The sequence below is a fragment of the Ochotona curzoniae genome, unplaced genomic scaffold (genome assembly GCF_017591425.1).
Source record: "Ochotona curzoniae isolate NIBS_2020 unplaced genomic scaffold, NIBS_Ocur_1.0 scaffold_3554, whole genome shotgun sequence".
NCBI classification, from domain to species: domain Eukaryota; kingdom Metazoa; phylum Chordata; class Mammalia; order Lagomorpha; family Ochotonidae; genus Ochotona; species Ochotona curzoniae.
In genome coordinates this window covers 1117455-1142621 of record NW_024467111.1, presented here as the reverse complement: position 1 = coordinate 1142621, position 25167 = coordinate 1117455, and the positions used below count along the sequence as shown (strand labels likewise).

Sequence of the window (25167 nt, the reverse complement as noted above, 5' to 3'; positions counted from 1 at the left end):
CCTGCCACCAGAGTGGCCCACAGGGACATCCCACAAAGGAAGTCTGAGAGCAAACCTCTGCAGACAGCACAGGCCAAGACCCCTGATGCAGGTTGGGTGGACAGGGTCCCCTCCTGTATGAAACGCACCATCAGCCCTCAGAAGGCTTCAGGTCAAGCTGGTGGTGCACCACATGCCAAGTCCTGTGAGGAAGGCCAGTTGGTCAGCGCCCAGGCAGCCAGGGTGCTCCACAGCTACATCCCACAGGAGAAGGCTGCAAGCACTGCTGTGGGGAAGACTGAATTCCTGAAACCTCCTGCACTGCAGCGGGATCCATCCAGACCCCAGAAGCGGAAGGCCACTCTGCCGCTGCCGCGGCCCTGCAAGAGACGAAAGACACATATCCTGCCCGAGGCACCCGGCCTTGGATGCAGAGTCACTGCCAAGGAAGTAGACGATGAACGGCATATTGTGAGTTACTGAATCAACACAGTCCTGAGTGGTAAGCATGGTCCCTGTCCGGCATGCCCCTGCCCCCTGGCCCTTTCCCATTCCCTGCGAGGCACCTGCCCTCCTCCTTGTGCAGGGGTCGGAAGGAAGAGGGCTCTGGCCTGCTCTTCTTGCCTCTGTCCATTGGGGGTGGCCACTCTGGGGCTCCTCCAGGAAGCCTGCGTTGTTGGGCCAGGCCATAGGACCTGGGTGTCCTTTCCTGGGGCCCAGGGCTCCTTACTGTGCCATGAGACCCCAGCTAGTGTCTGGGATGAGGGTTGTGCAAGGTCATCCTGAGTCTGCATTTGAGAGGGAGCCCAGGATACCCTCTACTCCCAGCCAGCAGCCTGGCCCCAAAGATAGTCAGCTCCCACAAGGGGCTTCATGGTACCACTTGGTTGCTTGAGGCAGCAGGGCTGGGCCCCAAGTGGTAGCAGAGGGACAGGTTTCCTGGGTAGCCCCTCCAAGCCTGAGCCCACAGGATGCCTCTTCCTGCTTCTCTGACCCATGCATGGCAGCTTTGGCTTCCAAAGGAAGCCAGCACACATGTGCACAGGGACATGCAGCCTGAGAAATGGATCACTCCACAGTGTAATGATCACCTGAGAGTTCCAGAAGGACTCACAGCCATGGGCTGGGGGTCTGCCTCTTGTTTGGGCTCTAGGTGTGGCAGATGCAGGCACAGAGGAGCCTGAGCTTTGCTCAGGTGTGGTGTTGCTCTGCAAGGGAGGCAGAAAGTGCTGGAGGAATAGGCTCGTTGGGGTCACAGAAAAGGCACAGTGTCCTGAGATCAAAGGTCAGCTGATGCTCCAATGGTTTTCCAGATAATGTCACTTGTGAAGAAGGATTGATTCATTTGAAAGGCAGAGTTAACAAGACAGAAACTCAGATCTTTCACCTGCTAGCTCACTCTGCACAGTGGCCACAGTGTCCTGGGCTGGACCAGGCTCCAGCCAGGGACCAGGAGCTCTCCTTGGTCTCCCATGTGGGTGTCAGGGGGACCCTCAGGGTCCTGGACTGTCTTCCCAGGCTTTCCCAGGTGCACCAGCAGGGAGCTCAGTGGGCAGTGCTGTGAGCTCATCCCTGTAGCTGGCCTAGGCTGCATTATCCTCACTCCAGCCTATCTTCTGGCCTCTCTCATGATTTTTCTCTGCTCTGCTTACAAAGACACCATTTAATTGTCATACACTAGGGATTTCCCTGATTTTCTGGAGGTTTTGATTGTCAATTTATTCTGCTGAGTTCTCAAACCCACATTTTATGACTTCCAATCTCTTAACATCTCAGGACACATTTGGGGCCATTTTGTTTGCTATGGATACTCTGTGTGATGACTCTGCTTATTCCCATTTCTTAAAATGTTAGCACATTTGCTTTTGAAAGAGAAAAGATGGATTCATTTCTTTCTTTCTTTGAAGGTCAGTTAGAGAGTGGAGGGTGAGCCTGAATCTCATCTGCTGATTTCCTTTTCACATGACCACAATGGTGAGGACAGAGCCAGGATAAAGCCAGGAGGCAGAAGTTCCATGTGGATCTCCCCCATGGGTGCAAAGGGCCCAAGCACTTGGCTTTTCCCAGGCTGTTAGTGTGGCGCTGGCACAGAAGTGGAGCAGTCAGGACAGGAACCAGTGCACTTACAGGGTGACAGCACTGCAAGTGGCGACTTGACCTGCTGTGTCAAATGTTGGATTCTAGCTGCTTTACGGCATATGATTGTGTTACAAAAGAAGTGTAATCACTGCCTTTCTCTTGGACTTGTTCATGTCTTCACAAACAGTATATTAGTGCCATTGTTGGATTTCACTTTTCTCTTTTGCAAATTAATTTCTATTGATTTGTCTCTGTGTTTTTATTTTTTTTGCTTCCTTTTTGTCTTTTGCCCTTCAGTCCCTCTGTGCTTAGTAGATATGTTCTGTGGATGAGTGTAGGCCATTTTCTTTAAGGGAGCTGGCAGTGTGCTTCAGCACATTACACCCCACGGAGGCACCGGTTTGAGTCCCAGTGGCTCCACTCTGATGCAGCTCTTGACTGCTGATAATTTCCTTTGCCATGTAGAAACTTCTTAGCCTGATGGAATCCCCGTTTGCTTGAATTGCCTGTGCTTCAGAGTCTTACCCCGGAAGTGTTTGTCTATGTCCATGTCTTGAAATATTTCCATTTAGTCATTTGAGGGAATTTAAGATCCTTGAGCAGTTTAGAGTTGCTTTTTGATTCGAATGAGGTGTCTAGTAGGGATCTTCTTGCATACTTCTGTACAGTTAGGTCCTATTTTCCCAAATCCCTTTGCTAAAGACACTGTCCTTTCTCTCCGGATTGACTTCAGTTGGCTTGTCATCAGTGAGTGGGTTTTGTTTTCCTTGTCTGTTCTCGGGGCCCACATTCCCTCTTGCTGACCTCATGCTGTCAGTCATTTCCTGTCTCCAGGGACTTTGCCTGGGTTTGAGAGCTCCTGTGGGTGAGTGGGTGGGCATTAGTGCTCCCTCCGAGTAGAGATGTCCTTCTGTCCAGACAGGCATGCAGAGTTGGCTGCAGACACTGCAGGTCTGGGGGTTCTTGTCTCAGTGCTGCTTCCCTGAGGGTGAGATCCTGGGCTCCTCATTGGGGAGCTGCTCACACAGACATCAGTCCTGCGCATGCGGGCACTTGGTGGGCATGTTCTCCTCCACAGGGACTGCCCTGGTGGGCACTGGAGGCCTTGCCTGTGGCCCTGGTGCAGCCCCGGCTTTGTGTTCACAACCGCTCTGATACCTTCTTGTGCACTCAGTGTTGTCTCTCTCCCTTTCAGACAACTACGTTGACAGCCAGACGAGATACGCAAATCGAGGAGGCCTCTTCAGGACATGGCTGCTGTGAGCTGGCCCTGGCCAGCAGCACCTGGCTTCGCTCTGGACATCTGCAGTGACCCCATTTCATGCCGGCGCATGCTGACGTGTTCTGATGCCTGAACAAGATACCACATAAATTCTCAGCACTGGCTGATTTCTCCCACTGTGTTTAGTGTGCCCATGATGCCATGTCATGACTTGAACCCCTCTAGGTCCCAATTGTGTCCCCTTATCCTAGATACCTGCACCCCTTCTGTTTAGCCACTGTGCCCTCTGAGTCAGGTCTGCTGTCCTACTGTCTGTGACAGCCACTATGTCCTCTCCCAGCTGTCTCCTGTCCACCAGCTTCATGGACAGCGTTAGTCTTGCACATGCGTGCACATGGCGGGCGTGATCTCCTCAACAGGGACTACCCTGGTGGGGGTTGGATGCCTTGGCCGTGGCCCTGGTACGGCCCCACTTTGTGCTCACAACCTCTCTGATATCTTCTTGTGCACTCAGTACAGTCTCTCCCTTTCAGATGACTACCCTGACAGCCGGAGGAGATACGTGAAGTGAGGAGGCCTCTTCAGGACACAGCTGCCATGAGCTGGCACTTGGCTTCGCTCCGGACATCTGCTGCAGCGACCCCATTCCACACCACTGCCTGCGTGTTCTGATGCCTGAATAAGATGGTCCTACAAGTGCTCACGCCCAGCTGATTCCTCGCAGAGTGCTTGGTCTCCACCACATCTTGAATGACTTTGGACACTTACCTCACTCACCCGCTCCCCCTCCTTTTTTCTTTTGCTATGGGCCGCCACCCCTATGCCCTCGATTCACCAGTTTGCTTCCCCACTGTCTGTGACAGCCTCATGTCCTCACCCAGCCATCTCCCCTTCTCTCCAGCTTCATGGAAGGCGGCCTCCTGTCCTTCTCCTGCACTGGGACTGCCCCAGTGCAGGGCAGGCTGCGGGGCCTCAGAACAAAATCCTGTCCCAGGGAGATGCAGCCCCAGGAGGCAAGGAACTGCCCAGTAGGATGGGTGCTGCCAACCACAGTGTGCAGAGTCTTCAGTGACAGTGGCACAAGAGGTGCAGGTTGTTTGTGTCTGTGCCTGGGATGCTGTCCTGGGCTCTGTGGTCTGGTGAGGTGACAGTGCCCTTGCCTCCAGGGCGGCAGGAAGGGCGGTGGGGAGAGATGTCCAAGAATCAGGGTCCAGTGCAGCCAGCAACCTGGCACTTGGGCACCAAATCTGTACTCTCTGGGATCATGGGTGGATAGAGGGGGAGGGGTGCCCCTCCTTTAAAGTAGGGCTTCTAAGAGACTCTCTTCTTCCCCTCCAGCCCCTGCTTTGTACCCCAATGTTCAAATGGTTCCATGTAGATGTAGAGGCTTCTCCTTCTTAAACTTCTAGAAAAAGGAGATTAAAATGTTTTCCAAACCTTTTCCAAAACTTTGAAATTAATGCATTTGTTTTGTATGTGTAATATAAGTGAGAAACAGAGGAAGGTCAAGAGCATTATTTTTCAAAAAGGGTGCATTTATTCATTCGAAAGACAGAGTTGCAATGGAAACATGAAGGAGAGCAAGTCTGTATTCACTGGCTCACTCTCCAAATGGCTACAAGGTTTGAACAGCCTGGCCCAGAGCCAGGAGCCAGAAACTTCTTTCCAGTTCCTGTCATGAGTTCAGAGGTCTGAGGCCTTCCTCTGCCTTCCCAGGCACATTAGCAGAGAGGTAGCCTGGAAATGAATTAACTGGGCCTGGAACTGGAGCCCCTATGGAATGTCAGCCTCCCAGGTGGTGCTTCACCAGCTACAGCACACCACAAGAGCCTGCCAGGATGATTCTATAGGGGAGGAGTTCTAGTGGATGCCTTTCTCTGCCCTGCCCTCTCCTGCACTGACAACACAGCTGAGAGCCTGGTGCAGTGCCTAGAGATGCAGCACAGTGGCTTGCAAGCAGGAATCCTGGGTCAGGTGCCTGAGACTCACTCATCCAAAGTCTAACAGTGGGGCTGGGCAAGCGACTCTAAGCTGAAATGGACACCAGGCTCTTCACTCCCCACCCTGATCCCCCAAGCCCTCACTGGACCCCATTCCCCTTGCTCTGACACCCAAACCCAAAGGCCTGAGGCACCTAGCAATGGTGCTCAGGACCCGAGTCCAAGAGAAGCAGATGGGTGAGGAGTGAGACATGGCCTCTCCATTTCCATGCCCAGGTTCCCAGAGGGTGCCAGATGCAGTCCCCATGACTGACACAGGCTCCCCTCCGAACAGTGGGAACAGTCGCATTGCAAGACTGGGGATGAAGCATAGAAACCTAGGCCGGTCTTTAGTCCCACAAGAAGCTGGGAAAGTAAGGAGGCCTAGGAGGTTGAGGTTACCATGTTGTCAGGCTGGGGGCTCAGGCTCTGCTGCAGCCATGCCCCAGCTTTGGACACTTGTAGAACTGCAGGTCCCCTTCACTGCTGCCATGATGGGAGCCACACAGGTCCTGTGATGGGCTTGGCGAGGTGTAGTGGCTCCTCCAGGCACATGACAGGTAGTGTGCTTGTCATTCTGCATTGCACTGCTGGGACTCTGCACATGGTATGATCAAAACAGAGATGTTGCTCTCCCGTCCACCACCCCAGGATCACATCTGGGTTACACAGGCTATCCTGCACTGCATGCAGGGATGGAAATCCCTAAGTGGACACTCCTTGCTCCTGATTTGTTCTGAATTGGATCTGCGGTCAGGTCACATTGGACATGATTTGGAGGGTGCTGCTTCCATCCCTTCTCCGGCTCCCTGGCCCTTTAGTCTGACCTCACACAGCCAGCTGGAGCCTGCCCCTCCCAGCAGGTCATGTCCTAAATGGACACCAGAGGGTGATGGAGGTTCATGTCCACCTTGCTCTGTTCATCTCATCCCTGGCTATTGCTGAGTCACTTAACAAACAAGAAGTGAATGAATAAAGTGCATGCAGTTGGCAGGATGGTCTTCCTGCTCCAATAGCACCAAGAGAACCTCCTTCCATCATTGAGGAGCCTTGCTATCTTTTCTTATATTGCTCTGAATAACCTATCTGTAACAAGTTGACTTCCCTCCCTAACCAGGCCCTCACTCCGAAGGCCTAACTTTGGTTTGCAACTCAATAAAACGTAGACAGTCACGTTGCCATGCGTCTGAGCTCACTGCTCCCCCATGAACTGGCACTCATTTGAGATGTTGGCACAATTAGAAGATATTTCCTGTCATCAGGAGGAAACAAACAGAAAGCTGGAAGCAGAGCTGGATCAAACTAAAAAAAGTGTTCAAGAATTGAAAGACACGATTAAAAGAGTTATGGGAGTCCCTGAAGGTACAGAAAGAGAAGTTGGGATTAAAGGTGTATTCAATGGTCTTACCCACTTTCCTGTAGCCCTTGACCATTTGTACCCTAATCGACTAAGTAAGATTATAAAAAAAAATAAAATTTTAAAAAGGTATATTCAATAAGGGAAAACCTCCCTAACCTAGAGAAAGAATCGGGAAACAACATCCAGGAGGGGTACAGAACTCCCAACAGGGTTGACCAAAAGTGATCTTCACCAAGACACGTGATAATCAAGCTCTCTTCAATCGAGCATAAGGAAAAGATCCTTATATGTGCGCATGAAAAAAATCAATTGACATATAAAAGAATGTCAATTAAACTCACAGGAGACCTCTCACAGTTCCCAAGGCTGGAAACTTTTGCTAGCTACCTGCTCCAATGGGTGTAGTATCATTTGTAGGTCATCCAAAGTATATTCGTTTGGGCTCAGAGCCAGAGGGCCAGTTTTCCCCAAGGGCTAGCTTCTATGTTGTGGGGCTTAAGTCTGGTAGCTCAAGCCCATCAGGCAATCACATGCACTTGGAGCCAGGTGGGTGGTTCTACTAGGGGGTGGGGCTCGGTTCTGAAGGCTTGGGCCCATTGGCCAGCCAGGTGCTCAGTGCCAGAGGGGCCAGCCTCCTCCATGGGCAGGCTCCCAGCAGGCCAGGTTCAGTTGGGAGGCTTGAGTGGCCATGTGCTTGGAACCAGGTGTGTCATTTCATTCGGGGGTGGGATCCCAGGCATTGGAGCTTTGGGGTCTGACGGCCCAGGTTTCAATGGTACCAGGTGTAGCCCTCGGGCCACCTGGTGCTGTGATTTAGAGGGAAGAATATGAGGACCTTTAAGGGTCAAACTGAAGCACCAGCCCATGTGGGAGATCAGAGACAGGGTAGTTAGGAATGAACAATATCAAATACCACTCACGCTAAAACCTAGGCTGGGGGTGTACCTGGCGGGGCTAGGTCACACTACCCACCAGTGAGTGTCAGGACAGGGGTGGGAAATGCTAGGCTGGGCCATGACACTAACCAGCAAGCAAGAGAACTGGGTCTGGGGACAGATTCTGTGGGGCATGTGTGGGCCGACCCCTGTGAGCTGCAATTTTAGTTGGTTTCCTCGGGGTGGTGACAGGTTGAGCTAGGCATGATCACAGAAACTCAGATACTCATGGGTACTAGGATTGGTACAGGCTGGCTTGGCCCAGGATGCAGCATGCCCAGGCACACCCAAGAATACAGTGTGGGGCAGGCCAGGCCACACACATCCACTGCTCATACATAGGTTGGTAAGGAGAGGATAGTCTGTGACAGTAAAGACCTAGCACCTGTTGTCACATGTGAGATCTGGGTCAGTGGGTGCTTCTGGTGGGGGAATCTGGGAAACTCCTCTGTTCGTCCGTAACTCCCACTGGTGAGCACATGATTCAGGCTTGGGTGTTGGTCAGACCAGGCAGAGTAGCTACACCCATTGGCATGTGTGTGGGTTGGTTTTGGAAAGGGATAGGGCAGGCAGGGTCAGGCCAACCTAAGTTCATTGGCAAGTGAAATGGGCCTGGGGGATCTCTCCAGGGTGGTAAAAATGTTCTAGAATTGCTTTGTGGAATTGGTTTCATGTCTGAAATGTTAACTCAAAACAAGTACATTGTATAGGATGTGTATTCTGCTTTAGTAAACCTTTTAAATAACAACAAAATGCAGCCCCAGTGGGAGCAGCCACATGGGGTGACAGCAGCTTCAGCTCCCGCAGGTCACCTCAGATCTGGAGCAGCCTGGGAGGCCCGACTGGCTGCTTCCTGGGTTCAGGCGTGAAGCCTAGCCCTGTGAGACATGCTTTCTGCACCCAGACCTGTGCCTCTGCAAAGCCCCATGGAGCTCAGGCTCTGGTGTGCAGGGCAGCATAGGCTCTGCCTGGCTTGACCCAGCACCCAAGCTGAGTACCCTGTATTTCTCCATCTCATGGGACTGTGGAGCCATCAGGAGGCTCCAGAGGTAGGGAAGGGTCTTGCACACAGCATCACTTTCCTTTCCTTCACAGGTTTATTAAGGCATCAAGCACAGTGTGATTCTAGTCAACTGAAATGGAGATGAGGAAACTCATCAGGATCTGAGGGGTGTGCTTCCAGGTTGACGAGGATGATGACTAGCAGAGCATGCCTGGGCGCTGCGAGGTGCCCGCTCCCCACGCAACAGGCATCCCCCATCCACACCACTCGGCCAGGACCAAGGGCTCCCAGACAGTAATACCCTGAGGTTCCATTGCTTGGTAGTTCTCTGCTTCCACCCCAGCCTACAGCTGCAGGAGAGCATCCCACAGGTGTAGGGTCCTGGTGTGGACTGGCTGAAGTATGGGCACACAGGCATGAGGCAAGCAGGGGCAGAAGGGAGCGCCTCTAACAGTAGGTAGTGGTATCTGGCTTGAGGCAGCTCCCACGGGCAGAGAGGAATGGAGGATCCATCACTTACTCCTGGATCCCAGGACTGGCCTGTGCCAGGAGATGCAGGCCCAGAGACTCTTTCTAAGGCAGCTGTGTTGGCATCAGCCTTCCTTTCACTTACAACTCACTGCTTCCAAGGGGGAGCAGGAGGGCTGTGTCTTTAACGAGAACCTGCAAAGGGAAGGAGGGAGGGACAGAGGCCTCGGCCAGAATCACTCAGCCAAGGGGCTCAGCCCAGAGCAACAGATGGCTCGTGCTCACTGGAGGCACTCAACTGTCTCTCTACTTTCTTCTGGTCCTTGATCTTGAGTCCAATGTCCACCCTTTTCTCAAAGAAGTTGACCAGCACAGACTCTGTGAGAATGGAGGCCAGGATCTGCTCAAAGGAGATGCACCAGTCTGTGTCTACGGTGTTCCCAATGCGGGCAGTGGCTGTGGGGCTGCGGGCCTCCACACCCACCAGCACTGTGTCGTCCATAAGGTCCTCACAATGCAGGGAGTTCGTGCTGACCACTGAGTAGGAGGACATGGATATGTCATCTTTGGTTTCATCGTCAGACAGGAGCTGGGAGGGTGAGCCCTGTCCCTCTCCACTGCCCCCCTCTACCACCGTCTGGCTCTCTTGTGGCACTTTTCCAAGGTGGGTGTCTCCGCCAGCTTTGGCTTGGGGATCCCCTGCAGCTGGCGGCTGGCATTCCTGTACTGGATCCTGACTGAGTTCCCTTGCTGGTGACTGGGGGTCCCCGGCGGCTGCTGGCTGGAGCTCCTGTACTGGGTCCTGAGGGGGATCCCTTGCTGGAGGAGGGGACTCGTCCTTGGTGGAACTGCCCTGGTCCCTGCTGGGGGTGCCATCCGTGGGCTTCCTGCCACTGTGACTGGAGAACTTCTTCCCCACCTCGCCGATGCGGAGGAGGAGGCTGGCCACTGTGGCAATGGCGTGGTACAAGTCCTGCTCCAGGGGGTCCTCACTGAACATGTTGTATAGCGTCTTGCACAGCTCAATGAATTGCTCCTATCAAGGGGAAAGGCAGAACAAGGAGATGGTAAGATGGCCCTGGTGTTCATTCCACGCATGCTGCTGGCCACTGGAACTGGTGCCAGGATGTGGTCCTGCTTATCGGCGCCATACCAGTGCTCTAGTCTTACTTCACACACGGGAATGTGGAGGCTCAGAGTCGGGAGGGACCTAAGCAGTCACTCTGCCCTCCCGGGCTCTCCCCCTGCAGTGGACAGCAGCTCTGAGCTGGGCTCTCTGCTCCGACATGTGGTTCTGCTGTTGGAGATGCATGGCTGTGTGAACCCGGCCTTGACCATGGCTTCCTCCCTGGGGTCTGGCCTCACCCTTGGCCTTCTAGCTCCTGGGTGAAAGCGACTTCAACTCTGACCTTCAGGGAAGCTCCCAGAGGGTGCTGCTGAGGGGGTGAGGGTGGTCTTGGGTCTCTAAACCACATCCTGGCCTGAGAGAGGGGTGAGACCACCCATTCCTCAGGCTGGAGAAGGCTTAGGCTCACAGGCTCACAGGGCCCCTCTGGGCATGGCCAGGGCCAGCCCAGCCCAAGCACTAAGGGCAGGCTGTAGTTCAGGGACTGCCTCTGGCTACTTTCTGCAGCTGAACCCAGGGGTTGCCCCTTCCTGCCTGGGAGACCCTTGGGAAGACAAAGAAGCTGCTGTCCCCAGAGAGCAGGAAGTGGAGAGCAGACAAGCCTGTGTGCACAGGGTGCCTGGGCAGGGAGTGTGAGGAAGCAGCTGTGGGGTAACCTTCCCCAGGGCTGCTCAGACCTACCACTGTCCCTCCACCTGAACAAGTGGTCCCTGTGCAAATGGCCCCTGAGCAACAAGCTCCTGACTTTCCAGAATCCTCACTGGGACTCCTGGGCGCTCAAGTGAGCTAGTGAGTGATGAGTGCCACCCTGTGTGGACCCTGGGGCGTGGTGCTGACATGGCATGCTGGGCCCCGGTGTCCCTCAGGGTTCTGCAGAGGTGTCTGCTGCAGGCTCCAGCCTGGCCCACCTGGTTCATTTTGGGCAGATCCTTGATGGTCTCCTTCTGAGCCTCTCTCTCCTTGGCCCACATGCGAAGGTAGTGTCGGTAGTCTGGGGGGCTGGTGCCCTTCTCCTCTGTGAGTCAGGAGGAAAAGACATTAATCTCGGCCTGTCATGACAGAAAGAGGGCTTGAGCTTGGGGTCAGGGGGTGGGATGGGCCCTGTTACAAAGCACCTGCATCTGGGGAGGTGCTGATGGGGAGAATGCCCTGAAGAAGGGATGGCTCAATGGGATGAGGATGGTCCTGAGGCTGTGTTCTAGGCTGTGAGAGGTTGGCCTGAGGAGGTGAGAGCTTCACAGGGGACACCAGGCACCACAGGGGACAGCAGGGCCTCCAGCCAAGGTCACTGACCTTCAGGGCATGCCTGTCAACTGGGCGCCAGGCAGTGGGGGAGCTTTGCAGAAGTGACTGGGGATGGACACAGCCCACATGAAACCCCAGACCTCAGCCCTGAGACCCTGACTGGCCGTCAGGGGAGAATGGCCTGTACCTGCTCGCTTTTCTTGGGTATCCTCGCTTCTGCTTCCTTCCCGATCTTCCTGTGGTAGTGCCTCTGCCAACCAGGAAATAACAACATGGAGCACATTCTTCTCCAGCTGGGACTGCAGCCCACCTCTGCCGAGGTCCAGCCTGTGCTTGTGCGGGAGCAGCCCCGGGTTCTGGTTCCCTGCACGGAGCCTCCTGCTTTGGCCTGACCCTGGGCTCTGCCCTCCGGCACCACCGTCAAGGAGGGCCTGGGCATTTCCCCACTTGATCACTGAAAGCAGCAGCAGCTGTATCCCACTCCGTGTTTGCTTCTTTGTTTTCTTTTTCCAGAAGACTACAAGTCTCCCCCATATGCAAACAGCAATGCGGTGTGATGGACAAGCCTGAGAACTGATGAATCCTGTGGTTTCGTTAGGAAAAGGTCACGTGTGTGGGATCACACCTATGACAGCTACACCAGGAGGGAAGGAACTTGACAGACATGAACCCTGTGCTCAGCACATCCGCTGGAGGAGGACCACACTGTGCGGTTCACGTGTGAACATGAACCTGGGGAGGAACAAGCTGCCCTGGTCTCCCAGGCCTGCTGCCAGAAGACAGGCGAGGACAGAAGTAGCCCAGCCCTCAACTGCCTCAGTGAGCATGGGTGACAGTGCAGGGCCTGGGGTGCTGTGGGGTCTGAGGTCAGGGTTCTGCACCCAGAAGCACACAGCACAAGCTTAAAGCTTCCCAGGTTGCCCAGGGTCCATGTGTAACAGGAAGCACACCTGCTGCTTTGGCCTGTTACTGGAAGCCAAGGCCCTCCGGGTCCGTGAGCTAAGCCTTCACGGTCAGCAGGACCTGTGGGTCCTTCGACACACACACTATTTGTTTCCCCTTTGGGCCTGCCACATGACGTCACAGCACAGAGTGGTCGCCAGCCATGTCATCAAGTCCTGGGGTCCAGAAGGCACTTGGCAGCCTGTGCTTTACACTTTAAATGCAGCCTGAGGATAAGGATGGGTTCTAACGGCTCAACATCCGTATTTCTTCTCCACAAAGCAGTGTTTTGTGCTTTCTGAGGAGAGCATCTGCCCCACTCTGCCTGGCTTCCCCTGGTCCCTGTGGTCTGTTTCCCGCGGTTGCAGTGACCACCCCTGCTTTTCCTTCCTCTGCCTATGCTGACCCATGGCCCTGTGCATGTCCTCACCTACTAACCACCCCACAGCAGGACACACGTGCCAGTGGTAGAGTCTGCCAGGCCTGGGGGCCTTGGGACAGGAGTGGGGATGGGGGTGTGAGGGGATGCTGCCACCCAAAGCCAAGGGAGCCTTCCTGTGCTCCGGGCACTGACCTTGAGCCTCCCAGGGCAGGAAAAGATCCAGATCAGAGGCCAGAGGAGATGCTGGGAGGACAGCATAGGAGCAGGAGGGCAGAGGGAGGAGGAGCCGAGATCCAAGAAGACAGACACAAGAGAAACAGGAGTGAGATCACTGCCTGCCCACAGGGACACCTGGCTGCAGGAAGCCAGGGTGGGCCCCAGCTTGAGACCCCTCTCAGGACACCCCAATGCCCCCAGCCCCCCAGCTGGAAGCCTCAGGGATCCACTCACCTTCTGAGGAGCTGTCTTCCGTGAAATAGTGGGTGGCCTCCAGGGCTGACTCGGCTTCCTCAGAGTTTAGGGCTGCACTCCGAGATGGGTAGAGTGAGAGTCTCACCTAGAGCAAGCATCCCAGCTCCTGGGCAGACCGCACCTGCCCTTTCCCGCTGGACTGGCCTGACCATCCTGGCCACCCTCCCCCTGCCACCATGACCCGTGTGGCAGTTTTAAGGCTGACTGGCTTGGATTATTTGCTACTTTCTGATTCTTAGGTGAGTGTGTAAACACCCAGTGTCTTTCAGGTTAAAGTGCAATCAGTGCCTCATACAATCCAGGGGTGTGGGGGCACGTGCTCACCTGGGGGAAGGTGCAGCTTGTAGAGCACCTTGAGCTTTTCAGTCATGTCCCCGTGGTACATCCCGCCTGTGGGAGAAGGCAGGAGGAGGGCATGATGAGAGGGGCTCCCCAGGACGGTGCAGGCTCCAGGGGGCTGGGACAGGACCTCCTCACAGCTGCAGAGGGCCCGGGAGCCAGTCCCAGGCTTCCTCAGAGTATCGCCAGGCCAGCTCAGCCTTCCCTGCGGCCAGCTGCCCCAGCCCCACAAGGGAGGGAAGGACAGACTGGCCAGGGATGCCATGGGAAAAGGCCAAGTCAGGGTCAGGCTCCAGGAGGCACTCACTCATCCCAGTCACGAACTCCTTAAAGTTGATCAGTGAGTCCTTGTTTTTGTCTAAAAGCCGGAACATGCGGCCTGCCAGCACAGGTGTGTGGGTGCCACAGGCCCAGGGAGTCAGGCAGGCAAAGAGCTCCTGGAACTGGCTTGCAGCAATCCGATACTGCTCCAAGTATGGCAGGCTCGGGTCCCGGCGGGCGGCTGCCGTGTGGCTGCTTCCCCAGTACTGACTTGCCAGGTGCTTGGCCTGCAGGGACAATGTTTTCACATGGTCAGGTTCTTACCCCTCAGCTGCTAGGATTCCCATGCTGGCTGGGCATCCACCTCCTTCCTTCATCCCACTTTGCAGTGTCCTGGGCCAGGCTCACAGAACCTCTCACATTGGTTCTGTTAGCCCCTTGCTAACCAGTGGGAAGTTGAGACCAAGCCCTCGGGCAGCCTGTGAGGGCCACACTGAACTCAATTGCTGGGACCCTAGGCCACAGCACGGTGGTCACTTGGGGCAGCTGAATTGGCAGTCATCAGTAGCAGCAGGAAAGACAGATGACATGGACTTTGTGATTCTGCCTCCTCTTTAGCACTTCTCTCCTGTCAACAGCACCTAACGTTCTTGTGGAATACCTCTTCTGTTTCCCCTCCAACCACAGGGAACATTGGGGAGGTGCTTGCATGTCACCAGGGATGGGTGGGAGGGTGAGTGTCTGGCTCAAATTTGAGTCAGGAGTTGGCACAATGATTCAGTAGACTAGTCCTCTCCCTGCCAGCATGGGCATCGCAAATGGGTGCTGGTTCTAGTCCCAGCGACTCCATTTCCCAATCTAGCTCTCTGCTTATGATCTGGGAAAGCAATCGGGAATGATCAAAAGCCTTGGGATCTTATGCGCATGTGGGGAATCCAGAAGCTCCTGGCTTTGGCTCAGCTCAGGTCATTGCAGCTGTTTCTCCAATAAAAATAAATAAACCTTTTGTTTTAGAACATAGTTTTAAGATGTATATATTTTTAAATAGAAAGGCAGCTTTACAAAGAGAAGGAAAGACAGAGGGAAAAACCTTCTATCTGTGGGTTCACTCCCCAAGTCACTACACTGGCTGGAGCTAAGCTGATCTGAAGGCAGGAGCCAGGAGCTTGTTCCGGGTCTCCCACATGAGTGCAGGGTCCCAAGGCCTTGTGCCATCCTTGACTGCTTTCCCAAGCCAGAAGCAGGGAGCTGGAAGGGAAATGGAACAATCAGGATATGAACCGGAGTCCATATGGGATCCCAGCACACGCAAGGTGAGGACTAGACTATTAGGCCAGGCCCAAAAATAAATAAATCTTATTTATTTATTTTTTGCCTAACATTCAACACCATCCTAACTTGAGCCATAGTATCTTAACTTGAGTCAATCTGATCATTTGGAAGAAAGGTTCCCTTGTCCTGGGGCTACTGAGGGGATAGCGTGTCCCTGGAGCTGCAGACAGCCATGGACTCTGCAGGAAGCGCAGTTCAGAGAGCATCAGAGGGTGAGAGAGTGTACAACACTGCATCTGAGTCCCTGGATCCAGCCAGGCCTGACACTGTCTCCCTCAACTCTGCAGTTCCTTGAGCCCATGAACTTCTGCTGTAAGCTGCCTTGTGCTTTCTAAGGGAGTGTTCTGCCTAAACTCCAACAAGGCTTAACTTCTACCACTTAAGACTTCACAGCAAGTGCATGCACGGATGCTTCCAAACCCCTTCTCTTCCGGCAGGAACCTCTGTGCTGAGGATGCTCTAGGAAGACAAGGTCACAGTTACAGGTCCTGTCCCTGTTCTCGGCTCTCACCTTAAACACCATGTAAAGGTCTTCCAGCTCTTCAATGGAGAAGCCAATGTCCCCAGGTATGGCTCGGACCTAGAAGAAAGAGACAGGCTGGGCTGAGGGACTCTCAAGTGCCTGTTGCAGCAGGAGACAGATTGTCACAGGGACCAGGGCAAAGGCACGAGCTGCCCCTCAGTGTGGCAAGTCGGCCATCCCACTGAGGGCAGGGCCTTGCCCTGCTGGCCTCTCACCACCCAGCCTGCCACTCAGTGCAAGCTCCCTGAGGTCTGTGCCCTAGTGGGCTGAGAGTGGGGGACATGGGACATTGTTTAGTTCCTCCTGTCTGGACCTCTGCTGTGACCCAGGTGCCAGCTCTTGGGAAGGGGTCCTGAAACCACCAGCCAGCTGCTCTCAGTCAGCTGGAGCCATCCGTTTCTGTCACTTGTGACCTCAGAGTGTCTGAAAGGTTTGTGGGGGGCACTGGGGAAGTGGGAACGAGGTGGGCAGTCAAGAGACCATGAGTAGATCCTGTGGCAGGGGCACCTGCACCCATCCAGGGATGCGGAGGATGAAGGCTGGAGGCAGAGGCACGGCACGCAGGTGCTCAGAGGGCAGCTGTGGGATGCTCGGCGCGAGGGGAGGGGACATGTGGGAGACAGAGGGTGCTATGCTTTGGGGGAACAGGGCCTCAGACAGGCTTCCCACTGGCCCATCTGGGAGCAGAATAAAACGACATGTCCTCTCCCCGCCATGCCCCTGCCTGGTTCCACATATCCTAATGTTGACACTGGTGGTGAGGCAGCAGGGGAGTGTGCATCCTGCCCCACAGACAGGCCTGAGTGGGAGCCCCCCATACCCACATACCACACTCCTCTTGGCTGTGTCCTCCAAGGACTGGATCACTTTCAGCCTCTGTTTAAACCGCATCTGTTCAATGTCGCTGGCCCGCAGGCTGCTGAATTTCTGCAGGCAGGTGGGGATGATTAGGTGAGACAATGCACAGCCACGGGGTGCAGGGCTGTCACCCCCCGCACCTCCCCACTGAGTGCTGACCTCATAGGATGCTTTGAGGAGGTCAAAGATGTCTGTCTGTGTGGGAGGCTCGTCTCCACTGGTCAGCAAGGCATGGAGATGTGGCACTGGTGGGGAAGTACTCTGCTTATTGACCACATTGTCCAGACATCTGTGGGGGGAAGGGGTCAGACATCGAGACCACTCAGTTATGGCAGACCCTCCAGGAGGATAGAGTGTGCCCCAGCAGACATCCTGGAAAGTCAGGGAGCTCCCCTCAGGCCTCAGCCCCTCCCTCGCATTAGGCTCTGCACATGGAAGGTACCGGGCTATCTTTTCGGACTCCATGGGCAAGGAGCCCTTTTATGTATCCAATTGGAGGGATGGTATGCTTGCCTAGCCACGAAGAATGAGACCAAAGGATGGAGTCTCAGGAGAGCCAGGAGGGGTCTGCTGTGGCCATGTGTGCAGCGGCCCAGGTAACCTGGCTTGTTTAAGGCCACACGTTGGGACCTAGCCTGGCCAGGACGCCCTGTCCCCTGCTGTGGCTCCTGAGCAAGGCCACACTGTCTTGGGTAGGAAATGCATGGCAGGCAAGCTGTCCGGACCTCTGGGTGGACACACAGCTACCCAGCCCAGCTCTCTGGAGCCACCGTGGCTGTCCCTGCTGTGTGGGAGCATCCCAGGACAGGGACATCATGTGGGAAGGCTGTCAGGATTGGGCAGAGCTCAAGGCAGGCCAGAAAGAGCCAGAAGGGGGCTGAGCATGGCTGACAGACTTGATGGCCAGGTAGGCAGATGTCCACTGCTCCTCTGAATGAAAGATAAACAATTGGCATGGATGCACAAGCTCAGGCCTGGTCAGGGTCCTGCAGGATGTTGCAAGGAGACAGGAGCAGAAGAATCCATGACGAGGCAGGTACAGGTACAGGTACATAGTAGGGGCATCTTGACCTGTGCATCCCAGAATGAATTCTACAGGGACTTGCACAGAGGAGGAGGCATCCAGGCTGGCTCGGGGCCTCAGGTGTGACAGGCCAGGCATCAGACTCCCAGAGCAGGTCTGGTTGGGGAATGGACAGCAGTGAGCTGCGGAGGTATAACAAGACTGCTCAGAGGGACAGAGCTGCCGTTGTCACTGCATGGTTTTGGTGTGGTGTACCCTCAGAATCTTTCCCTGAACGCGTCTGAGCAGTAGCTCCCTAGTCAGACCACCCACTGTGCTACTTCCTCCCAGCATTTGGCCTGTGAAGACACGGGTTAAACAGATCCATGTCTCACATCACAGTGTTACAGTGTTAGGCTTGGCACCTGGCTCCAGCTGCATATTCTTGCTTCCTGCTAATGTGATTATTGGGATACAATGGTGATGGCACAAGCAGCTATTTTTCTGCAACCCGGATGGGAGATCTAGGTTGAGTTACTGCTTCCTGGCTTTACCTGGTCTGGTCTCAGTCACTCAGAACACTGGGAAATGAACCAAGATACAGGAGATCTGTCTAACCCTGGAATTAATGTAACAGTAAACAGGAAGGAAGCTCTTTGCCCCTGCATATCCCTGGGCCCAGCCATAACTGGGAACTTGTTAGGTATGGTCACTTGATGTTAACTGAGTAACAACCAGGGCTGGCACAGAGCAGGGTAGAGAAGCTGAGCACGTTCACCTGCCCAAGATGGTCATGGCCTCGCCCTCGTCATTGCAGCCGAGCAGCTGCTCCATGTTGGCATCCAGGATGGCCAGGGCCACCTGCAGGATCACCTTGATGCCCTCGTAGAAGAAGCAGTCAACAATGACCACGGCGCTCTCGAACGGCATGACGCTGAGGAAGAGGGTCAGGAACCATGAGAGCGAGATGCTGGAGATCACGCCCAGCTCCTGCATCTTCTCTGACAGCTGGGGCAGGAAGTCTCTTGTGAGTTCTTCAAAAATGCCTTGGTCAATCAGGGCTCCTGTGGGGAGGATGGTACGAGCTGAACGGACTGAGTCAGTCCCATGGCTTCTGGTGGGCCCTCATGGGGAATGAATGCTGGGGTCTGAGGCCCCATTCATCACCACCCACCAGTCCCACTATGGTGAGGGCTGTCAGGTCAATGGAGAAAACAAGAAGCAATAGGTCTTTATTTTTCCTACAGCTTTCAGTGCATTCCTCTCTCTGTACGTCCCCTTGGGGAGGGCACTGATTTCCCCATGAAAGCATCAGAATCAGACTGCCTGTGAATAGCCCAGTCCCAGAGGACTCAGAGTGGCAACTCCAGAATGCTTGCGGCAGTGGAAGGGCAGTGGAGGCAGCTGAGCATGGCACACAGTTACATGCACTTCAAAGGCTGGGTTTGCACAGTTCAGAGACATGCTGGATGTGTGTTTGTAGTAGCTGCAACTGAGTGACAAATGTGTGGGGGTGTGCCACACTCTCTGGTTTTCATGTTTGGAATCTCTCGTAATAGAGAGGTTTACATGAAGTTCGATGGATGGGCATTCAGACTTGCGGTGGACTTTCACCAGTTCCTGAGGGTGGCACAGCTGCACAGCTTCTGGCTGGCAGTGATGTGGGAAGCCATACATGGGCTGGCAAGAGTGTGGACCCTGCAGGCAGAGGTCTGGGTGCTCTCTCCCTTCCTAGTGGTGCTTGCTAGCTCATTTGCAGCACAGGCTGGACACAGACTACAGGAGGCTTGGGAGGCTCCCAGCCTGGGGCAAGGCTGTCCCCTTCAGTAAAGGAGCCCCTTGAACCACTCACCCACCACCCTGGTGTTGTAGTAGTCAGGCAGCATGCGCTCGCACAGGGCCACCAGGAGCCAGAAGGCCTCCTCCTCGCTGCCGTAGAGCAGGAGCACTGAGGTCACGATGTTCATCGCCTGCTGGGCACAGGGATGGTGAGTAGGCCAACAGGCACGATGTCCTCTCCCTGACAACAGGCCAGCCCCTCGAGGAGAAACCATCCTCGCCCCAATCTGGGAAACTGGCCAGAAGGCAATTTTCAGGAAATGAACTTGACAGAGCTTCAGCTTGGCCTTGGATGTCAGCACAGAACACTTGTGGGCAGGAGTGGCTGCAGGGCCCAGCTGGGGTGGGAAGCAGCTGCATGGCTGGGTGCTGGCCATTTGCTGCAGCAGCACTCAAACAGCACAGCAGCAGCTGCTAACAGACTTACGAAGAAGCAACAAAGTAGGCAAACTGGCATTTTTTGGTCTGCTTTTTTTTTGTTTTTAATTTGAAAGGCAGAGAGAAAGATAAAAAGAGAGAGAGAGAGAGAGGAATCTTTTCTCTACTAAATCATTTATTCAATGGTGGAGGCTGAGCCATGCCAAAGTCAGGGACTAAAAGCCTGGCCACATGGGCTGTCTTCCACATGGGGGTGTGTGTGTGTGTGTGTGTGTGTCTGGCCACATGGGCCGTCTTCCACATGGGTGTGTGTGTGTGTGTGTGTGTGTGTCTGGCCACATGGGCTGTCTTCCACATGGGGTGTGTGTGTGTGTGTGTGTGTGTGTGTGTGTGTGTGTGTGTGTGTGTGTGTCTGGCCACATGGGCTGTCTTCCACATGGGGTGTGTGTGTGTGTGTGTGTGTGTCTGGCCACATGGGCTGTCTTCCACATGGGGTGTGTGTGTGTGTGTGTGTGTGTGTGTGTCTGGCCACATGGGCTGTCTTCCACATGGGGTGTGTGTGTGTGTGTGTGTGTGTGTGTGTGTGTCTGGCCACATGGGCTGTCTTCCACATGGGGTGTGTGTGTGTGTGTGTGTGTGTGTGTGTGTGTGTGTGTGTGTGTGTGTGTGTGTGTGTGTGTGTGTCTGGCCACATGGGCCGTCTTCCACATGGGGTGTGTGCATGTTTGTGTGTGTCTGTCTGCCTGGCCACCCGGGCCGTCCTCCACGTAGGTGTGTGTGTGTGTGTGTGTGTGTGTGTGTGTGTCTGGCCACATGGGCCGTCTTCCACATGGGGTGTGTGCATGTTTGTGTGTGTCTGTCTGCCTGGCCACATGGGCCGTCTTCCACATAGGGGTGTGTGTGTGTGTGTGTGTGTGAGGGAGCAGTGTCCAGGCCATCTTCTGGGCCTTCCCCAGTGCAGCAGGTGAGACTCAAATCCACATTTTGCTGCAGGGCTGGCTCTCAAAGATCACCTCTCTGCAGTGGTCTCTAGTTGGTGATGTGGCACACAGAACAGGAGCTGTGGGGAGTGGGCTTCCCTGAAATCCCAGGGCAATTTTAGGCAAATAGAAATCATATAACCTGGTCAGGAAAATGTCCATTAGATTTCAAAACAAAGTTCTCAGAAATGCTAATCAAATATCTCAAATGATACCCACTACAACAACCAACCAGACAGAAGCCTCGGCAGGGAGCTGGAGAGGCCAGAGCCCTGGTGAATGACTGCTGGGAGGGTAGATGGCACAGCTGCTGTGAGCAGTGGAGGCTTCCACCATGGGCAGGACCATCATGCGACCGAGCAGTCCCACCTCTGGGGACACCAGCTGCTGTCAAGGCAGCAGGCAGAGCAATCCCAGTGTCCACCAGAGGACACAGGGATGAAGGAAACATGGAGCTTACATCAGAATATGACCCAGCCTTGAAAAGGAAATAGACTGGAGCTGGCATTAAAGTGAAGTGGATAAACCACCATGCCACCTGGGACACCAGTATCCCATGAGGGCACCAGTTCATGACCCAGCTGCTCTAATTCTGATCCAGCACCTTGATAATGGCCTGGGAAAGCAGCAGCAGATTGACCAAGTACTTGGGCCCTTGTTATCCACATGGGAAACGCCGAAGCAGCTTCAGGCTCCTGGCTTCAGCCTGGCTCCACCCTGGCTGTTGTGGCCATTTGAGTAGTGAACCAGCAGATGGAAGGTCTCTTCCTCTTTCTCTTGTCTATTATTCCCTCTCTTTCTGTAACTTTGCATTTCAAATAAACAAACCTTAATAAAGAAAGAGAAAGAGGAAGGAAGGAAGGAGAGAGAGAAAGATAGACAGACACTGATTGGGACATGTGTAGTAGCACAGTGAGCTAAGCTGCTACCTGCCATGACGACATCCTATGTGTTCACCAGTTTAGGTCCTGGTTGCTCTACTGCTGATCCAGTTCCTTGATAATGTGCTGGCCAAGCAACAGAAAATGGCCCCTGCCACCCATGCAGGAGACTGGTGGAGTTCCTGGCTCTTTTCTTCACCCTGAACACCCAGGAGTCATTTAAGGAATAAATCAGCAGATGGAAGTACTCTCTTTCTCTGTAACTGCCTTTCAAACAAATAAATACGTTGTAAAAAAAGATAAAAAAAAAAGATTCTGACATGTGGGACAGCATATAAGAAACCTGAGGGCACTGGCTCAGTGAGATAAGTCACTTACAAAAGGACAAACTACATGAGGTTGGAGGTCCCCAGGACAGTGAAACAGAGACAAAACAAAGGCAGCAGCAGCCAAGGGCTGTAAAGGCTGTGAGGGCTGGGGATGGAGTTACTGGTCAGTGGGTACGAGCTCCAATCTGACAGGGTGGGGAGTCCTGTGGATGGATGGGACAATGGCTGCACAGAGTGTGAATGTACTTAACATCAGCAAACCAAATGCTTAAACATGGTGCAAACGGGCCCTACGTTGAGGTACAGAGGGTCATCCCAAACTAGAATGCTGGTTCCAGTCCTGGTTGTTCTGCTTCTGATCCAGCTTCCTGCTAAGGCATCTGGGAAGGCAGCAGAGTATGGTCCAAGTACCTGGGCCCTGCCACCCATGTGAGAGACTCAAATGGAGTTCCTGGCTCCTGGCTTTGGCTTGGCTTCAGCTCTGGCTGCTGTGGCAAGTGAGCCAGAGGATAAAAGATCTCTGCCTCTCTGTCCTTCTCTTTGTCTTTGAAGTAAAAGAATCTTTTAAAAAATGGCTAAAATGGTAAATTGTATGTATACACACACACACAATCAATCAAATGCAGGACGAAGGAACAGAAACACACTGGAAGACAACACTTGACATGAGGATGAGATGAGTAATTGCAGCTGTTTGTAAATTACATCTGTTCTGTGACTCCTTTCTGGGGTACAGGGCACAGTCACAGGTTTGTAAGGCCCCGACACAGGTCCCACAAGCCTCTGGAGGGGGTGCAAGTGAGATGCTTTCTCTGGATTCCTCTTTACCTGGCAGTAACCAATAGTGGGGTTTCGGAAAGCGTAGGCAGTCAGAACCCGCCGGAGCGCAGCGATCCCAAGTTCGTTCTGGAAGGCGGGGTGCTCAGGCATGGAACGGTGGAGGTCTCGCTCAATCTCCTCCGTGGCCAGGCTGTACTTGCCCATGGACTTCTCCACCAGCTCAGCATAGTAGCCAGGGTGAGTCACCATCTCATTCCAGGCCCCTGGGGAGACACAGGTGGCAGCTGTCTTTCCTACCCCTATTGGCGCTCTGGCAGCAGTAACAGGGAAACTGGAGGCAACAATGCCCTACAGAGGACAGGCAGGATTTGAGGTGGGAGGCGACCATTGCAGGGTTCAGGCAGTCGTCATGGTAGAGCCTGTTTCGAGCTCCCCCCTGTGAGGAACAAGGCATCAGAGGCCTGACATGGAGCCATGACCCTGGGGTTTGCTGCCCACGATGCTTCGTGTGCCTCAGGTCCCCTTACAGAGCCAAGGCCTGTGATGTGACAGGATGGCAGTTCCCGTTTCACCTCAGAAAGGACAGCCCTGGGCCAGAGAAGCTCAGGTAAGGAGAGCCCTGAGCCAGGGCAGTGGGCAGCAGGGCCAGGCTCACCTGAGAAGAGAAGCCACAGCTCCCCGCGCAGGCTCTCAGGGATGCCCTTCAGGACCAGCTCCCGGGTCTTGGCTGTGCGGTACATGCACATGCCACGCCCATACTCGAAGAAGTGGATGTCCCATGACTCCTCTTTCATCTTCTCTTTGGCCTGAGGGAAAAGTGAACCAGCGCATCGAGGACCCTAAGTGGGTCTCAGAGTGCTGAGACCTGGGTGACCCACCCTCCACCTCTGCTCCTGAGGTCCGTGGAAGTCTGCTATGTTCTCCACATAGCAATGGTTAGCCAGCAGGCTGCAGACTCCCCAGGGACTCCAGGTAAAGCATGGGTGGAGCTGGGCTATCACACCTCCTGTGAACGGCACCCATACACCCCCAGAGGACAGCCTCAGCTTGTCAGCCCTAAGGGCCTGAGCCAGCCAGGAAGGCACCAAGCCAGAGGCAGACCCCTGCTTTCTCTTGAAAGGCTTGGCTGTGGACCAGGGCTGAAGGCCAGTGCCTGCAGCTCACCTCCTTGACTCCTAGGTCCTCTGTGGGCAAGTTTCTTCGGAAGAGCTTGAGCAGGCCCTGGGAGGCGGTGGGCACGTTCTGTGCACTGAAGCCCTGGTGGCCACTGAGCGGAGACGACGGGCTGGTGGGCTGTTGGTGTGTCTCCTGAGGAGCTGGGAGAAACTAGGGAATAAAAGCAGGGAAGGGAGAGCACCTAGCACTCGAGTTGCTCAAGGGGCTGCGACTTTACCTTGACCCAGAACTGGAACAGAGCGGCTGTGGGGCCCAGGGCCATACTGGAGCAGTGGGAAGCTGTGGCTACCTCCTTCACTCTCCCTTTGGCCAGCTGTCCCTGATGTAGGAAGGACACCCATTGGGGCCAGCATGATGGCTCAACAGGCTAATCCTCTGTGGTGCGAATGTCCTGTATAGGTGCCGGTTCATGTCCTGGCTGCTCCGTTTCCTATCCAGCTTTCTGCTTGTGGCCTGGGAGAGCAGTGGAGGATGGCTCAAGAGTTTGAGCCCCTGTACCCATATGAGAGACTTGAAAGAAGTTCCTGGCTTCTGCCTTCAGACCAGACTAGATCTGGCCATTGTAGCAATTTAGGGAGTAAGCCAGAGGATGGAAGAGCTCTTTGTCTCTCTTCTCTGTGATTCTACGTTTCAAATTAAGGAGAGAGAAAGAGGAGAGAGAGACAGGGAGAGAGAGACAGAGAAGAAAGAGACCCACTATGATAAGGTGGTCCCTTGTGGAGGAAATGAGTTCTGGGGATCCTGCTGAGGGGAGTCCTTCCCAGCAAAATGCAGACATGGGATAGGACATCACCAGTGGGCGGCTCCAAGGTCCCTGGGCTGTTGCTACACAAATGAAACAAAACCTGACTTGGATAGTGCATAATAATCAGGTAGGTTTCAGCCAGCCACAGGCAGCTGACTGATCAGGCCACACCCACACAAGACAGATGGCTGATCATTGTCCATCAGGTGACTACTCCACTTTGCTTGCCCATTTCCTCTGCCGGTTTTGCATGCTGCCCTAGTCATGACCTGTTCTTTGCCCAGGTGAATTCTTCTGAATTCAGTCTGCCTGTAGCTTTTCAACACTCCCTTCCAGGGCATGACTGTCAGGCCAGGCAGCTGGGATTCCTTGTGCTGTGTTGTGTTCACTTTCCCTGCCCTGGCCTCTACGACACACAAACCCTGCTTAGCTCCAACAGGGGACAGCTGCTGTTGGTATCTGCCCTGAGCCCACCACCTCCCTCAGCCATCCTTGGACTCTCTGCTGGAACAGTGTGGACCTAGGTGGCACAAGGAGTGGCTGACAGTCAGC

The 25167-nt window shown here is 54.4% G+C and overlaps 1 protein-coding gene across 6 annotated transcripts in view; it reads right to left on the bottom strand.

Annotated features, from left to right (window-relative positions):
* Nucleotides 1-9242: 9242 nt before the first annotated feature.
* The window catches only part of TBC1D9B (TBC1 domain family member 9B), a 42645-nt gene continuing 26720 nt past the window's right edge, over nt 9243-25167 (bottom strand). The window contains exons 8-23 of one of the 6 annotated variants that reach the window (XM_040964459.1): nt 23859-24020; nt 23350-23500; nt 22743-22957; nt 19360-19477; nt 18286-18571; nt 16664-16793; nt 16475-16573; nt 15635-15703; nt 13838-14078; nt 13516-13581; nt 13171-13242; nt 12913-12963; nt 11584-11646; nt 11060-11166; nt 9839-10061; nt 9243-9766 (exon numbers count right to left, since the gene is read on the bottom strand). In XM_040964459.1, the coding sequence (XP_040820393.1) occupies nt 9279-9766; nt 9839-10061; nt 11060-11166; nt 11584-11646; nt 12913-12963; nt 13171-13242; nt 13516-13581; nt 13838-14078; nt 15635-15703; nt 16475-16573; nt 16664-16793; nt 18286-18571; nt 19360-19477; nt 22743-22957; nt 23350-23500; nt 23859-24020 (2541 nt within the window). In that variant the 3' untranslated portion in view covers nt 9243-9278. Of the gene's footprint in view, nt 10062-11059; nt 11167-11583; nt 11647-12912; nt 12964-13170; nt 13243-13515; nt 13582-13837; nt 14079-15634; nt 15704-16474; nt 16574-16663; nt 16794-18285; nt 18572-19359; nt 19478-22742; nt 22958-23349; nt 23501-23858; nt 24021-25167 lie in introns of all 6 variants that reach the window. The other 5 variants (XM_040964462.1, XM_040964461.1, XM_040964460.1 and 2 more) reach the window with 5 other exon arrangements.